This window comes from Myxocyprinus asiaticus, chromosome 11, assembly GCF_019703515.2.
Source record: "Myxocyprinus asiaticus isolate MX2 ecotype Aquarium Trade chromosome 11, UBuf_Myxa_2, whole genome shotgun sequence".
NCBI classification, from domain to species: Eukaryota; Metazoa; Chordata; class Actinopteri; order Cypriniformes; family Catostomidae; genus Myxocyprinus; species Myxocyprinus asiaticus.
The window spans coordinates 2,402,852-2,419,845 of record NC_059354.1 but is presented as its reverse complement, the minus strand read 5'-3'; the positions used below and the strand labels follow the sequence as shown (position 1 = coordinate 2,419,845).

At 36.5% G+C, this 16,994-nt stretch overlaps 1 protein-coding gene across 1 annotated transcript in view; it reads left to right on the top strand.

Annotated features, from left to right (window-relative positions):
- Window positions 1-16,227, top strand: part of aaas (achalasia, adrenocortical insufficiency, alacrimia) — a 40,941-nt gene extending 24,714 nt beyond the window's left edge. Inside the window, exons 13-17 of the mRNA XM_051710492.1 lie at window positions 589-661; window positions 2,976-3,043; window positions 7,006-7,087; window positions 9,884-9,968; window positions 16,013-16,227. Coding sequence (XP_051566452.1) covers window positions 589-661; window positions 2,976-3,043; window positions 7,006-7,087; window positions 9,884-9,968; window positions 16,013-16,156 — 452 coding nt within the window. The 3' untranslated portion in view covers window positions 16,157-16,227. The remainder of the gene's footprint in view (window positions 1-588; window positions 662-2,975; window positions 3,044-7,005; window positions 7,088-9,883; window positions 9,969-16,012) is intronic.
- Window positions 16,228-16,994: the final 767 nt, after the last annotated feature.

Below are 16,994 nucleotides of genomic sequence, written 5' to 3'. Positions count from 1 at the left end.
TGAATCAAAATCGATCCGGGAAATGTGAATCAATACCCAGCCCTATAAGTGCATAGTGTATAGTGTGCCATTTGGGACACAACTGTAGGACTAACAGGGCTCCAGACATTTTATTGATAATTTTTGTGGCTAATTTTGGAAGCGGTCCCAAAAGTGACTACAACTTTAGCTGACTCTCTTTGATGCGCTGTTGTTTACCACTAGGACCTAAGTTATGAGAAATATCAAACAGCCAATGCTCCGAAAACATTACAAAACTGTGCTACACGCTAGGGGTCGACCGATATGGTTTTTTCAGGGCCGATAACGATTATTAGTAATCAAAGTGACCAATAACCAATATTTGGGGCCGAAATACATTTGCAGTAAAAATGCAAATTTTAGTGTCAAAATTTACACTAACACAAAACATCCTCTAAATTTCTATGAACATGTATTTAATGAAATGCTGCAAAACATTTCAATATTGTCTTTTGATAAATACTGGAAAAAAACATTTGACGTTATTGCCTGTTAGAACATCAGCGACTCTTTAAGCTTAAATAACTGTACTTCATATTATCACAGTTTACTCTTGTTGTGCTTCAGGAGGCCCTAAAACTGCAACAGTGGTGGCCGATCTCTCTGAGACCACCTTCGCTGGACCTGATGGAGACATCATGTAAGCTGTGTTTCCTTTTCATAACTCTTGTACAGCAGTGAACACTCCACATTAAACACTCATAAAGTAGAAATGGTAGTACAGTATTAGCTGAATGCCCAATACTCGAGATTGTCTCAACCACGGTTAGAAATGTATTCTTTGTTGACATACATTGCACATGCAGGCTGGTATATATACAGTTGAAGTCAGAAGTTTACATACACCTTCTCCAAATACATTTAAACTCAGTTTTTCACAATTCCTGACATTTAATTGTAGACATTCTCTGTCTTAGGACAGTTAGGATCACTATTTTAAGAATGTGAAATGTCAGAATAATAATAGAGAGAATGATTTATTTCAGCTTTTATTTCTTTCATCACATTCCCAGTGGCTAAGAAGTTTACATACACTTTGTTAGTATTTGGTAGCATTGTCTTTAAATTATTTAACTTGGGTCAAACGTTTTGGGTAGCCTTCCACAAGCTTCTCACAATGAGTTGCTAGAATTTTGGCCCATTTCTCCAGACAGAACTGGAGTAAATGAGTGTAACTGCCTCCATGCTCGCGCACACTTTTTCAGTTCTGCCCATAAAGTTTCTATCAGGTTGAGGTGAGAGCTTTGTGATGGCCACTCCAATACCTTGAATTTGTTGTCCTTAAGCCATTTTGCCACAATTTTGGAGGTATGGTTGGGGTCATTGTCCATTTGGAAGACCAATTTGCGAGTGAGCTTTAACTTTCTGGCTGATGTCTTGAGATGTTGCTTCAGTATATCCACATAATTTTCCTTCCTCATGATGCCATCTATTTTGTGAAGTGCACCAGTCCCTCCTGCAGCAAAGCACCCCCACAACATGATGCTGCTACCCCCATACTTCACGGTTGTGATGGTGTTCTTTGGCTTGCAAGCCTCACCCTTTTTCCTCCAAACATAACAATGGTCATTATGGCCAAATAGTTCAATTTTAGTTTCATCAGACCAGAGGACATTTCTCCAGAAAGTAAGATCTTTGTCCCCATGTGCACTTGCAAACTGTAGTCTGGCTTTTTTTGTGGTGGTTTTGAAGCAGGGACTTCCTTGCTGAGCAGCCTTTCAGTTTATGTCGATATAGGACTTGTTTTACTGTGGATATAGATACTTGTCTACCTGTTTCCTCCAGCATCTTCACAAGGTTCTTTGCTGTTGTTCTGGGATTGATTTGCACTTTTCGCACCAAACTACGTTCATAGGAGACAGAATGCGTCTCATTCCTGAGCGGTATGATGGATGTGTGGTCCCATGGTGTTTATACTTGTGTACTATTGTTTGTACAGATAAACGTGGTACCTTCAGGTGTTTGGAAATTGCTCCCAAGAATGAACCAGACTTGTGGAAGTCCACAGTTTTTTTTCTGAGGTCTTAGCTGATTTCTTTTGATTTTTCCATGATGTTAAGCAAAGAGGCACTGAGTTTGAAGGTAGGCCTTAAAATACATCCACAAGTACACTTCCAATTCTGTACACCTCCTATCAGAAGCTAATTGGCTAATTGCCTAAAGGCTTGACATCATTTTCTGGAATTTTCCAAGCTGCTTAAAGGCACAGTTAACTTAATGTGAACTTCTGACCCACTGGAATTGTGAAATAGTCAATTAAATGTGAAACAGTCTGTCTGTAAATAATTGTTGGAAAAAATTACTCATTCACAAAATAGATGTCCTAAATTACTTGCCAAAACTATAGTTTGCTAATACTAAATCTGTGGAGTGGTTAAAAAATTAGTTTTAATGACTTCAACTTAAATGTATGTAAACATCTGACTTCAACTGTATGTTTTATGTGAAGATATAAAAAATTTCTCAAATCATATTTTGGCATTCATCATCATCAATGTTTGCCTTTCACCAGTAAAAAAAAACTGGGCCAGGGATCTCTGGTTCACGGAATGACCCTACTAGGACACCTGTGTAAAAATCACCTTGACACCAGTTGCTTAAAAGTCATTGCAAAAATGGCTCAGAAAAGTGAAGTTATTTCTGAGAAAAGCTCTGGCTGTATTTGTTTGCAGATGACTCTTGCTTATGTGTTTACAGCATGTTCATTCCATGATTTTACATGTTTGCTCTGTCAAGGTTAAATGCATTCATACAGGCTTTTTCTTAGTCATAAACAATGTGGAAATCAGGACAGAACAATTATGTTATGTGTACTGTGTGTTCATTGTCTCAGAGCAGTGTTTAATTTACAATTTTACTCTGTAGAGTTGGTGAGTCTAAGCCGCTGGTTATGAATAAATGAGGATTTGTAGTGTTTCAAGCCTGTATGTTGATGGTGCTCTTCTGTTTGTCAGTGTTGGTGGAGAGGTGCGCTCGCTGTCATGGGATCCAAGAGGAGAAAGACTGGCCGTGCTGCTGAAAGGTCAAAACAAAACATTTCTGACTTCACTGTATCTGCACAGACACTAACCATTACAAATAATCACCACATTGATAGACTGGGTTGTAAATTGTATCGAGTTATATGGAGATTTTACTGGAAAATTGATAGGTCCATAAATCACGTTTGATTTTCCATGTTCCATGTTTGATTCTACTTTGTCTTTATGAAAATGTACCATATAGTTCTTCCAATCAGTAAAATATTATTAGGCTTGGTCATTTTAAAATGCCATTGATATCAGAAGACATTCTGTGGTAAGAGCTCTTTCAGTCTTGGCTGTTGGTGATCTGGTCACACGACTGAACGTGCAATATCCCAAGTGTTATTCCACTGGACTACATTTGGATTCTCTTATTTCTGTACCCAAATCCTTGCTCATGTTTCTCTCCTGGTCTATTTTTGGGTGTTGCTTTAAATCATTATTTTCTCCCCTTTTCTTCAATTCTGTTCCCTATTAAGTGGCTTTCACATGACTTGCATCAGCATTGCTGAATATATGCAATGTCCTCGGCTGTCACGAATATGAAATTTGTTTTAGGGCTATGACGATTCATTGTCATATAAATTGCCATATTTCTTAAGGTGCATGTGTGCTTTTTACATATTTAACTTAAAATATTTCAATCAATATACATTTTTAATATATATTATGCAATAGTAAAATATTTCTGTTCTAATTTCTTCACTTTTACATTTTAATGCTCTTTGATACGAGCCCTTATTTCTCATGAAGAAAAATATTTGATTTCGTTTCATCATTTTATCACTCCACAGAAATAGAGTAAGGGTGCGTCTCTAGGGCTGCACGATATATATCGAATTTATCGAAATATCGCAAATGTGCATATCAAGATACAGGGCTTGTGATGACATGATTTTTCTTACGTTCAAAAGTAATGTTTATGGCGACAACAGTCCAGGCGTGCGATTGTCAGTTGGTGTGTGCGTGCAGTGTGCATATGAGCAGAGAGAAGACACATTTGATTTCAGTAAGTTGTATCGTATCTTTTAATATACCATCTGATGTTCATTCATGTTCCTTTTTTGTGCCATAAGAGAGAGAGCGAGCGAGCACTGTGCCCCGCTCCATTTGAATCTCAATCTGTCACACACAGCATTAAAAAGCATCTAAACAACATTTGTGCAGATAATGAGACTAAAAGTTCCACATTGTATCACCTAATTATGAAATAAATATGAACATGAATTACAGTGTAAATATTTAATATTTCATAACACAGACTATTTTAGGATATTTCATAATATGGTGAAATTAACTTTATATTCATATGCTTTTTAAAAATAAAATACAAATATTTAAATATTAATTTTAATGTCTGCTACATAGCTAATGGTAAATTTGTGTCTATTACACATGGTCTAAATACAGTTTGGAACAAAAGACGAGTGTTTTTGTGATCACTGTGATAGATGGTCATTTTTTTTATTTGGGCGGTGGGGGTTATAATGCTCTGTGCACTCCGATGACGTCATCATAGGAATATCATATCCCATATCGAATATCGCATTATCCAACAACTTATCGCATATTGCATTTTTCCTCCATATCGTGAAGCCCTAGTCGTCGTCTCTGTGTCACTGCGTGTCATTAACACTGCACATATGAACCCGTTATGACCGGTAACATTTGCCATTGCACAGTTGTTAAATTAAAGTGAAACTGGAGCGCTTTGTGTTCACTATCAAAGTTTATATTTGTTCATTTATATTTTCGCGGGAGTTTGTCATGAGTCTGCTGATGGTGCTTGAAGCGTTTTGAGAAGTGTTTCACATGCTCTTTCCCAAAAGCATCGTTAGCCAACTATGGGCGTAAGTTCCACAGTTACAAACATAGTTCAACGATTTGGTGTTTCTCGAAACCGTAGTTCCAGCGAACATTCTCAAACAGCATCGCAAAGTTGTGTGGTTGGAACTTTAGCTCTTTACCTGTGATCAGAAGCATAGTTCCTTATTGTTGCCACTGACCTTTTGAGTGTCAGCTAATGATGACTGGGAAGTTTGAATATAACCAAAGTTTGTCTTTGCCATGACAGGTCCAATTTTACAGTTTTTGTTTGTGTTTTTCCACACGTTTTTACCTACTGTAAATAATTATGTTTTTTAAGAATATGAAGCAACAAGAAATATTTAAAAACTGTTTAAAATTTATGAAGCTATGTTCATATCTTTTTTTTAATTAATATTTATATTATTGTTATGGGGCATTCAGAGACTACAGGTACTGAACTAATTAAAACTCACCAAGAACATCCTGAGACCTTAACGTAAATGAGTCCTATTTGTACATTCTGCAAATAATGTATCGAAGCTATTGCCAGGATTTTGTTTTTTTTCCATTATGCTTCTGCAACACTTCTCATGTGGAGGGCAAAGCAGCGTTCGTCGGTGATATTAAGCAGGAGTGTTGACAACTTGATGCGAGACATGGGGACGGCGCTTTACTGTGGGAATGTTCCTGAAGTACAGAAATGCAATAGACCAGATAAATTAATTTTGGTTATAAAAAATTTGGTAAATGACAAAAAAGTTTTGGTTAATGCAACCTCTGATCCAGTTGCCGGTTTGTAATGTAGTAGGTTTTGTGTTCTGCCTGATGTAACACCTTTTCACAGTAGAAATCTGTTGAAGGTGGCATTATCACAGGAAGTACACTTAAGTCTCCAATACACTTGTGGTGAAGTCGTTTTTTGTTTTCGTGCAGAGCTAAAAAGAAGGTGAAAACAGTTGAGCAACAGTATACTCTTTGCGATTGTTCGGACACCACCCGTGCCACTGGGGCTGGCGTTTAGAGGAATATTTAAATACGAGACACACACTGTCCTGTCAGCAGACTACATGTTAAACATTAACTAATATCACATTCAGATGTGTTATCAATGACTACATTCCTCATTCTACGGAGTAAAATCCACGAGATCAGTAAACGAACCACTCATTGTTGATTTAAAGTAATATATATGCAGTAGATAATGTGTAATTTGTCATGTTTATATTCTGCATTCATGGTGCTAATGCTAATATGCTATAAGCGACCATAATATGCACCTGTTACCCTCTGTTATTGTATTTGTTATTGATGGTTTTTGTGAAAAGAATGCACGAAAGAACTTCTTTTATAAAGAAAGACATTAAGCGCTTTTACATGCACGTTCTTACACCATGTGTGTAGACATGCCTTAAACGTCATTTATCGGGGTAAGCTCATACTGCATCAGCACACAGATTTTGCCCATTACTCAGATTTTGCGTTGGATATAAAGACCTTTACTGGCATTCCTTCCGGCTCATCCAATGTATGTTGTGTGCATTTCCGTTTACGTTTTGACATAAAAAAGCAGAGAATAATCGATGATTTCAAATCTCATGTAAACATGCTTTTCTTGCATTGTCTAAACTTTTTAATAAGCTGATTTTTTTATCATTATCAGTGTATTGGTGTGCATGGAAACGCATCTAAAACAAAATTACATGACAAATTGGATAATGTCATTATGCGAACAATCGTACAGATGTATGTAAGTTTGCACCAGCTTAGCAAGTCTGCACTCCAGTGTGTTTATGTTGACTGATCTTGACCGAGTGAAGAAATAAACTGGAATAGGTTGTTGGCTTCAAAGTAAGGTGCATGAAGCAGTGGGTCACACCCACCAATCACATCAAAGTTTTGGACTAATGGACTAATGTAAGAAGGTGTAACATTCAGTACAAAGTGTTCCTGAAAGTTCATGCTGGCAAACTGTTTCGAACCACTGCAATGAACTCAAACTCCTCTTTTTTTTTTTTTTTTTTTTTTGGCCAGATTTTTTACGAAATGTCACACCTGTTCGTTCATCCTTTTTTAGCTGGAGGTATATTTGTGAATACTTCTAAATGTCTCTTTGTGTTTCTCTCATCTTCTGCTCTTCATTTCTTCTGTTCAGGTGATTCACAGGCTGTCAATCATCCATCTGTTATTGCCGTGTTTAAAACTCGCTCAAGTCAAGTCTTTGAGCTGCTGCCATGGTGCGTATGAAATAAAAATTTGTTGCTCTCAAATAAATGCTCTTAAAACAGCCGGTGTGACACTTTCAGGGATTGGGCTCATTGCAGTTTATTCTAGTCAACATGATTTGCATTTCACAGTGCGGTGAGAGGTGTGCGTCTACACACCTGATGAATAACGGCTGTTATCAGTTATGATATTATGCGTGATGCAGTGACCCTGTTTACACCTGGTATGAACATTTGTCTTGGGTGATCCCATCACAAGTGGTCATCATACATTCTGAGGTGGTTCGAAACAAGGAGCTCTGTCAGAAACGCATGTGACCTTTTTGCAATAGTGTAACTATCTCCATGTGTCCCAAATAACAGCATAGTTTGCCTACTCCCACTGTCAGTCAGCGACTGCAATAAGATCAAGGGTTTAAAGCAGTCTTTCTAAATTCCAGTCATGGGGACCGACAGCACTGCACATTTTGGATGTCTCCTTACAACCAGTTCAGGTCACGGAGCCTCTACTACAGGGTTCCCACGGTCATGGACAACCTGGAAATATCAGGGAATTTTGAAATTGTGTTTTGCAGGCCTGGAAAAGTCATGGTAACTAACAGAATGTTAATATAATGGAAAAATCTTGGAAATATAGTGAATATAAACTTTTTTAGTTAGCCTGTGATCTTAAATATTTCATGCCCTAATTATTGCTCTTCGTAAGAGCATGTAGAGTAGAACTTGCTTGTAAGTTATTAGCATTGAAGAAAGCAATTTGTGAGCAAATCCTTCATTTGAGTCAGTTTTTTGCAGTTATTTGGTTGAAAGATTCATTAGTGAGTTAGTCTAAATCAAAATAATAATTAAATATTGATTTCTATAAATCACAAATGACCGTAAAATTCATGGAAATTCATTGGTCGTGAAGAGAAAAATGAGCAAATGAGTTGAATCAGGTGTGTTAAATATTATAATAAATATTGAAAATATTAATATTATCTTGTGTGTGTGTGTGTTTGTGTGTGTGTATGTATATATATATATATTGTATATAATATAAATACTGGAAATATCCCAGATGTACAGTCTGTTGGTTTCCATGATTAGAATTGAGAACCACTGGTTTAAATTTTACTGATTACATATGGCTTTAAAAGAAATGAATCATCCAATCAAAATATACAGATATCAGAGAAAATCTTTGGTATGCCATACTGTGTGCATTGCCACTGATAATGTAAGTTTAAAAAAAAATGTTTTTACTCATGACGAGGAAATGAATTATAGATATCTACAATTCAATATTTCCTAAATTACTAATTCTTGATATCAGCAATGAATTATGATGATATCAAAAATGACTTTTCTTGCAGAAATAACTACTCTTGATTTTCAAAAGTTGAACTAGTAAAAACATAATTCTTGATATCTGTAACTGCATTTTCAGTAGTAGAATTTCACAATGATCTGACAGTCACTCCTGTTCAGTTACAGTTGTAATTTTCGATATTTGTAAATGTATTTTTTTTTATTTTTTTTTCACCCAATTTGGAATGCCCAATTCCCAGTGCGCTTTTAAGTCCTCGTGGTCACGTAGTGATTCGCCTCAATCCAGGTGGCGGAGGATGAATCTCAGTTGCCTCCGTGTCTGAGACCGTCAACCCGTGCATCTTATCACGTGGCTTGATGAGCGCGTTGCCACGGAGACACCATCGTGGCATCCGCGCTCAACTCACCACGCGCCCCACCGAGAATGAACCACATTATAGCGACCACGAGGAGGTTACCCCATGTTATTCTACCCTCCCTAGCAACCGGGCCAACTTGGTTGCTTAGGAGACCTGGCTGGAGTTACTCAGCACGCCCTGGGATTCGAACTAGTGAACTAGCGATCTCTAGGGGTGGTAACCAGCATCTATTTTAACATGTTAGATTTGGTATTTCAGATGCCAAATATCTGAAAATGGATTTCAGATAACAGTAAATTTGAAGAGTAATTAAAGATACAGTATCTTAAAATTCCTTCTTACCAGTTAGAATCACATGATAGATATCTGAAATTAACATTGCCACTAGTGAAACCACAATTACTATTTGTTGTAATTGAGTTGTTGACATCAGGAATGGACATTTTCACTAGTAACAGGGTCATCTCTTGACTTTTCATGAAAAGGATTTCAAATGATAAATGATAGATATCTGTAATTGTGTTTACAGATATACTCCAATCAGGAGTGACTGACAGATCATTGTGAAATTCTACTAGTGAAAATGCAATTACAGATATCAAGAATTATTTTTTTACAAGTTGAAATTTCATCTTTGACATCAAGGATATATACTACGAGTAATGACGTCATTTAAAAAAATTTTTTTTACGTTTTTACTAGTGCAAAAGTAAAAACTGACATCAGAAAGGAGTATTTTCACGAGTAGTAAGTGATTCCATTTTACTGATATCAAGAATTAGCATTTTTACTAATGAAAATCTAATGACAGGTGTCTATAATTCATATAATTAAATAATTAAGCATGATTAAATGTCAAAAGGGCTTGCGATAGATCAGTTCAGTTAATAAGGATACTTTTTTCATGTGCTTTTTTTCTTTATTGTGCTTTATCAACATGCAGTGTCACAGATGTAGCGAGTGGTATATGTAGTCATGATAGAGACACTCCTCTTAAAATCATACTTGCGATTGTATCACCTGAGACGGATTAGCAGGTGTAAGCTGGTCCCATGTGTTGTAATGCGTATTGTATTTGTATGTAGTTGGCGTTACCCAGCCCTGTTTCACACTGTCTTCATTTGTCACTCTCTTTCAGTGGTTTTGTGATGGGAGAGGCTGGAGCAGAACCTCGATTCATGCAGTTCCACTCACACTTCCAACACGGAGCTCTGCTCACTGTGGTCAGTCACGCACGCACGCACACACACACACAGACAGACAGAGACAGAAACCTGTTAATGGCAACAGATTTAAAGCAAAACTTGATTTGGCCAATTTATGAACCTTTTCCAAAATGTTCCTACCTACCTGGAGGGGTAGGTTGTGCCTTTATGTGTCCGATGCAAATAAAATTTTGTTTTAGTTAAAATGTTTGTCTTAAAAAAAAAAAAAAAAAAGTCCTTTAAATTTAGTAATTTTTTCATCATATATTACTTATTTACATATACATGTAAACAAATATACATACATATATTTACATTTACATTTAGTCATTTAGCAGAGCATGCTCTTATACAAAGCGACTTACAAATGAGGAGCATAGCAAGCGATTTGTCATACAGTAGTCATCAGTATCTGCAGTTTCACAGTGCCAAGCTCCAAGAGTAGCTGGAGTACTACAGAAGCTAGAACAGAAGAGACAGACAAGGAAAGTTTTTTTTTTTATTATTTTTTATTTTTTTTATTTATTAAATGGTGAGTGCATATTCATTAAATTGAGTCAATTTTATTCTGACTAAAATAATAATTTTTTTAAAATTACATTTTATTTGACAATAATGTGCAAAATGACAAAAATATTTATGTAACTGTAATAGACCAAACTTTCACTGAATATTCTTATCACCGAATATTCAAATATTTCGAAAAATGTATGAACTACTTACAATTATTTAAACATTTTTCAAACACTTTTTAGGATTTAAACAACATTTCAAAACTGTCATAATTATATTAACGGTATGTTTTAATTAAAACAAAAAAATATGTTTATCGTCACGTGTCTTTTCGTCTCGTCTTCATTATCGTTGACAAAATAAAAATACTGGTCATATAGTATGTGCTTTTAAGTGAAAAGAATGAAGAGTGAAGAAAATGCTAAATAAAGAAGAAAATGCCTTTTATAGAGTTTTCATCACATAGCTCGTATAACCAAAATGTGCTGTTTTGTGGCTTTTCATTTTCAAGCACATTGTTTTTATTCCAGCTCAGCATGATAAAACCCATTTGCACATTATGTGCATTTTCCAGTTAAAGCAGTTTACACAGAATCTACAATGGCAGACAATTTACATATCAATGTATTCAGTAAGGAAACTTACCTAATGGTTCATGCTTTCTACTGTTACATGTTTTATTTCATTTCAATTGCCAGATGTTTTTATTTTTTAGACAGGAAAAAAAGCATTTGAAGCTCAATTCTTCGGTTTTAAAAAGAACCTCGCTGGTGTTATAATGTTCCCAGCCACACTGGTTACATGTTCAGAATGCAATGTTCATCTAGTCAATGACAGTACTGACAAAAATTTACAAGATGTTTTCTTTTATTTCATTAAGGAAGACGAGATGAAAAAATGTGCATCATTCTATGTAACAATTTTACTATTGGCAACAATATGATAAGAAATAAGTAACACGGTAAGATATTACCATGGCACTAACAATGTTTTAGAAAAAGAAAATCCTTGCTGAATAAAACCTTGACCATTTTACCAGTAATTTTATTTTGGGTATTGCCAGTTTAAGCTGTGTGATGTAAAAGAGTTGACCAGTAAACTGAAGCGCTTTACTGGCGATTTAATCACCTTACTCAAACTCATCCTATATATGAGATTAATCAGCTATATCAACAACATAAATAGAATATTACAACTTACAGTACATCTGATTTTGCACAGACAATAAAGCAAATGCATAGCTCAACTTGATAAATTGCATGCAAAATACGTAATTTGCGTTGTGAACAGGCCGTTGGCTTAACAAAGCGCAATGTATAGCGCAAAATCCTAAAGTGCCTAAAAGATGGAAAATTGAATCTCTTTAGCATTAAGAATCCACAACACAGTAACAAAGGATCTAATGCTTCTCTATACTCATTATATGCTAATATTTCAGGACTTCATTTCAGGTTTTCGCAAGGTCTAACATAAGCTGATCCATATACGTTTGCATCACCGGCAGTGGCACTGCACTAACGCGGAGGGGACGGTTATCACAGTGATCCTTGCACCCCTATGCTTTATGGATATGACAAAAATGGACACTGGTTTTTGGGAGACCGCACACTTTGTAAAAATTCTTTGAATTGAAAAGCACAATCCAGAAACAATGATAGCCACAGAATGTAGACGGGTTGGCACTCCTAAGAACAAGTAACGTTTATATTTATTCATTGTCGTTTTCACATAAATGGGGAAAAACTGTGTTACAGACATAACAGTTGAAAATGCAGCACTTGCATGATCAGGGAAAACCATCCAAAACACTCAGTATGGTCAAAGACTGTTAAGCCCAAGATGGACCACTTGTATTAAAATGAATGGGGGAAATTGGAACGCCCAATATGGCGGGTGGAGAAAAGGAAGTCCTGCCTTACGGGTACAAGAGCCAATCAGCATTTAGACAGTGTTCTAAAGAAGCACAATTTATGATCCCGTTGTGTCAGATTTTACTGCTGATTTGAAATATGTTCTTTGATCGTAATCTTGACCAACTGTTTTGGAGATTTCAGTCTTACCTATTCAAGTTGATAAGAGCTGCACTTTTATGCCGTGCTCTCTAGCAGGTGTGTATGGCACACTGAGCAGTCTTATATTACATTTTATACCACGGGTCTGTTGAATGCTTGATTCTGATTGGTTGACAGGCATTCTAAGTTGTACAATTATTTTCCAGTAAACACACGGCTATGAAGTAGTTCCAGGTCTTGGCCACACAACGGTTCCATTTAATTGTTTCAGTTATTTCAAAGATCCCTACAGGCTACCACAACAAAATAACCAATTAAAACATATGTCTATAATATCCTAAATTTATTTCAGTTTCTGTTAAAATCCACCCTTGCGCTTTCACCCACACTGACACATTCGCGCACACACACAGAGTCGAGACCAATAGAGCCTTGATGTAAATGCACCCCCGCAACTTGATCAATACAACAGTTTCTATATTAACCAAAATAACTTTTAATATCTGTGGAAAGCACCCTTAGGTTCCCCCTCTCCCTCTCTTTCGCTCTCACACATGGACACACAAGTGACATTTTTGAACTAGCAACGATGGCTTGGACTGGCTCAAAGCAAGACACTGAATCCATGGCAGAAGAAAGTAGTTCCTCTCACAAGAGCATTTTATGATATCTCAGGTGTATATGACTTTCTTTCTTCACCAGAACACATTTGAAGAAAAGTAGAAACATTTCTTAGCTCAGTAGGTCCTTAAAATGCAAGTGAATGGAGATTTCTCATTTGAAGGTCCAAAAATCACAGTCAGCATAAATGTCATCCATATGACACCAGCTGTTAAATTCATGTTTTTTGAAGTGACACGATCACTTGTGGTGCGAAAAAGATCAATATTTAAGTACTTTTGAACTATAATCCAACATTTCACGAGAGGGTGGAGTCCAAGCGGTCTCTCGTGTGATGTATTCGCGTTGGCATGGATACAGATGTAATCTCGCATTCTCCACTTGGCCGAGACATCCAGGATAAGCACACAAATGCCCCATTGTGAGTAAAGAAACAGATAAATACAGACCTAAACCAAAATCAACCAAACTACTGTACAGTGTTCTTCCTCCTCACTTTTTTTTTTTTTTTTCACCCAATTTGGAATGCCCAGTTCCCTATGCGCTTTTTTAAGTCCTCGTGGTCACGTAGTGATTTGTCTCAATCCGGGTGGCGGAGGACGAATCCCAGCTGCCTCCGCGTCTGAGACCGCCAACCCACGCATCTTATCACGTGACCTGTTGAGCGCGTTGCCACGGAGACATAGCGTGTGTGGAGGCTTCACGCCATCTACCGCGGCATCCACGCTCAACTCACCATGCACCCCACCAAGAAAGAACCACATTATAGCGACCACGAGGAGGTTACCCCATGTGACTCTACCCTCCCTAGCAACCGGTCCAATTTGGTTGCTTAGGCGACCTGGCTGGAGTCACTCAGCACACCCTGGGATTCGAACTAGCAAGCTGGCGAAGCTTTTTCTATTTTTCTTCAAATGTGTTCTGCTGAAGAACAAAAGTCATATACACCTGGGGTATCATGAGGGTGAGTAAATAATGAGAGAATTTTTATTTTTGGGTGAACTATTCCTTTAAGTGATATGCTGTTTCCTCACAAAAGCTATTTATTCAGTGTACTGAAGCATCTCCTCCATAGACATCCACTCAAAAAGAATGGCCTCTTGTCTCCTCACCAGTGTACCGCCATAGAATGTCTATGAGACTGCAGCGTTATGCTATTTTATGCTAAGCTTGTTGGCTCCCCTTGATAGGAGGGCTCTGAATGAACTAACAACAAACCACACTAGTCTTGCATGACACTAGCAACAGCACCAGATGTGTACTAATGTTCAAACCATGGAGCTCTGAAATACCGGTTCAAACAGCTGGGCGGAGCGTAATTATGAATGCAGGTATCTCGAGATGTGTTTTACTAAGTTTCAAACTGTGTTTAACTTCACACAATGACCTAAAAATGCTGTGTTTATGATGCGCCACAACCAAAGTGAGACGCTCCAGAAGTGTCCGTCTGCTGCATTAGGGTTAATGTACACTGTACAATGTACACTGACCAGTCCTAAAAAAAAAAAAAAAATCCCTTTATTATAAATCTGTTTCGGACAGGTTCACTAATTCAAATGCAAATGGATTACTGTTGACTGTAGGCCAATGATAGGCTTATGTTCAATAATATGGAAATAAATAATATATTGACCTATAAAGACACTTTTTGTATTGTCTTGTAAATGCTTTACTCGTTTGCTACAATAATGTAATGCATTTTAATTATCTGAATTGTTATATCTATAATATATATTTTATTTATAATTATTTAAACATAACTTTTAATAATTATATTTTGAATTATTGCTATTTCAGGGCCTTTCTCAGCAAATATTTATATATGCAAATAATTAATCTGCATCATGTAATTAATTTGATTCTAAATTTTAATAGATTGAAATACCTAATTATGCAAGGAATAATTGACGATGTACCGTTGAATGATTGCAAAATAATGCATACTCCGGGGAGGTAATGCGGCCACGACGCGCAGCAGAATAAATTATTCTTCTTATACCATATTCACCACACCCTGAAAGGTTAGTTCACCCAAAAATGAAAATCCTCTCATGATTTACTTACTTTTAAGCCATCCCAGATGTGTATGTCTTTCCTCCTTCAGCAGAACCGAAGTGAAGATTTCAGCTCAGTTTGTACATACAATGCAAGTAAACAGGTGCCATCAGGCTGCTGGCTGCTTGATGGTCCAAAAGGCATATTTAGGCAGCATAAAAGTAATCCACACGACTCCAGTCGATCAGTTAATGTCTCCTGAAGCAAATCGATAGGTTGGTGTAAGAAACAAATCGATAATTAAAACATTTTTAACTTAAATAAGAAATATAAATGATATTTGCCTTGATTTTTCTTCGTTTTCTTCAAACATCACTTGTCTCATTTCATCTCAAGCATGCTCTTCAATCACACCTTTGTACACTAACTTTTGGGGGAAAACATAATTTTCACACAATAAATATTGTAGTGGTTTATGTTTATTTTAACTCTTAGTTTAGATAATTGTAGTTATTAACAAGTAATGATTTGTATTTTTATAATGGATTTTCATAGTTTAATATTGAAAGTCTGGATCTGGGACAAGCCTAAAATGGGCAAATCTAAACATAAAAGGCATTTGTAAAGTACCAAAATAATTCATGAAAGCCTGGTAAGAAGTTCCAGAGTCTGTTTTGATAAAAACAACACTTGGGACATGACATTTCCCGGAGTTGAAGAAACACCCATGTGTATACAGTATATGCACTCAGTCCACACAACAGAAACACTATTACTGACAAAATCATCTGGAAACCTGAAATGACTGATGTAAAGTGTTGATGGTTTATTATTATGGACGATGAAAGAAAAAAATAAAAGATATCACCAGTTGTTAACCCCTGTTCCTGCTGTCTACTCTTTCTCTTTCTCTGATGGCAGTGCTGGTCTGACGGCCGCATCACTCATGTGCCGTTCTACTTCAGCAGTGCTGGTGTTTCAGGAGGATCCTCACAGCTGCTGCCCATCACCAGCACAACTGCAGATCACTCCACAAACACACTCTACACACAACACACTTCATGAACTCTAAACAAGTGTGATTACCTGTGAAATCTTTACAATCCAAATAAACATTTTGGCTGCTTCTTGTTTCATCATGACTTATTCTTTGTTGTTGTTGGTCATATCTGGGCTGACTGTCAAACAATGCGAAGATTAGTTTTCTTTACAAACAGCTGACAATTCTGTATTAAATCTATACTAGTAATTTTATAGTGTTTGTTGTCCTTCCGTTCTATCCATTCCAGGGAGGATCCCATCTATGATTTCACAAAATGTGTGTGCTTTTTCTGTTTGTTTAATAGGAAATGCTGGTAATATGCTGCTTAATAAAGCTAACTTTAAAAGGGGATGGGGAGAGAGATTATATTAGTCTAAAGGTCTACTGGCAGAACATTAACTTGTCCTGTCATAAACAGAAAAAAATGAACGAATGAATGAATGTAATTTTTTACAGAACATAACCGAAAACGGGAACAGTGATTTTCAATTGTTCCAGAATTAAAACGTTATTTTTAAATGCTGGTAACTGGCTATAACTGGTTATAATTTTTTTTTATGAAACTAAAGGCCAAAGGGTTTATCACAGTATATTTTTGGAACTACACCACTTCATGTTGCCTGAAAAAATGAAACGTGCTTTGATCCTGAAGAAACTGCTGCATCACACATTTCTTTGCATAATTGCCCATTGTGGATGTTGAATTCTTTAAATGAAGACTTTTCTAACAACTGTGTATAATTACTACATATACACGACTAATACAGATACATTATTAGAGGTAAAAAGTACTTCACTGAATTATTGTCAGATATGATGCATTAATACAGATTTGATGCTGCTGGTTTTGACTGAGAAGCA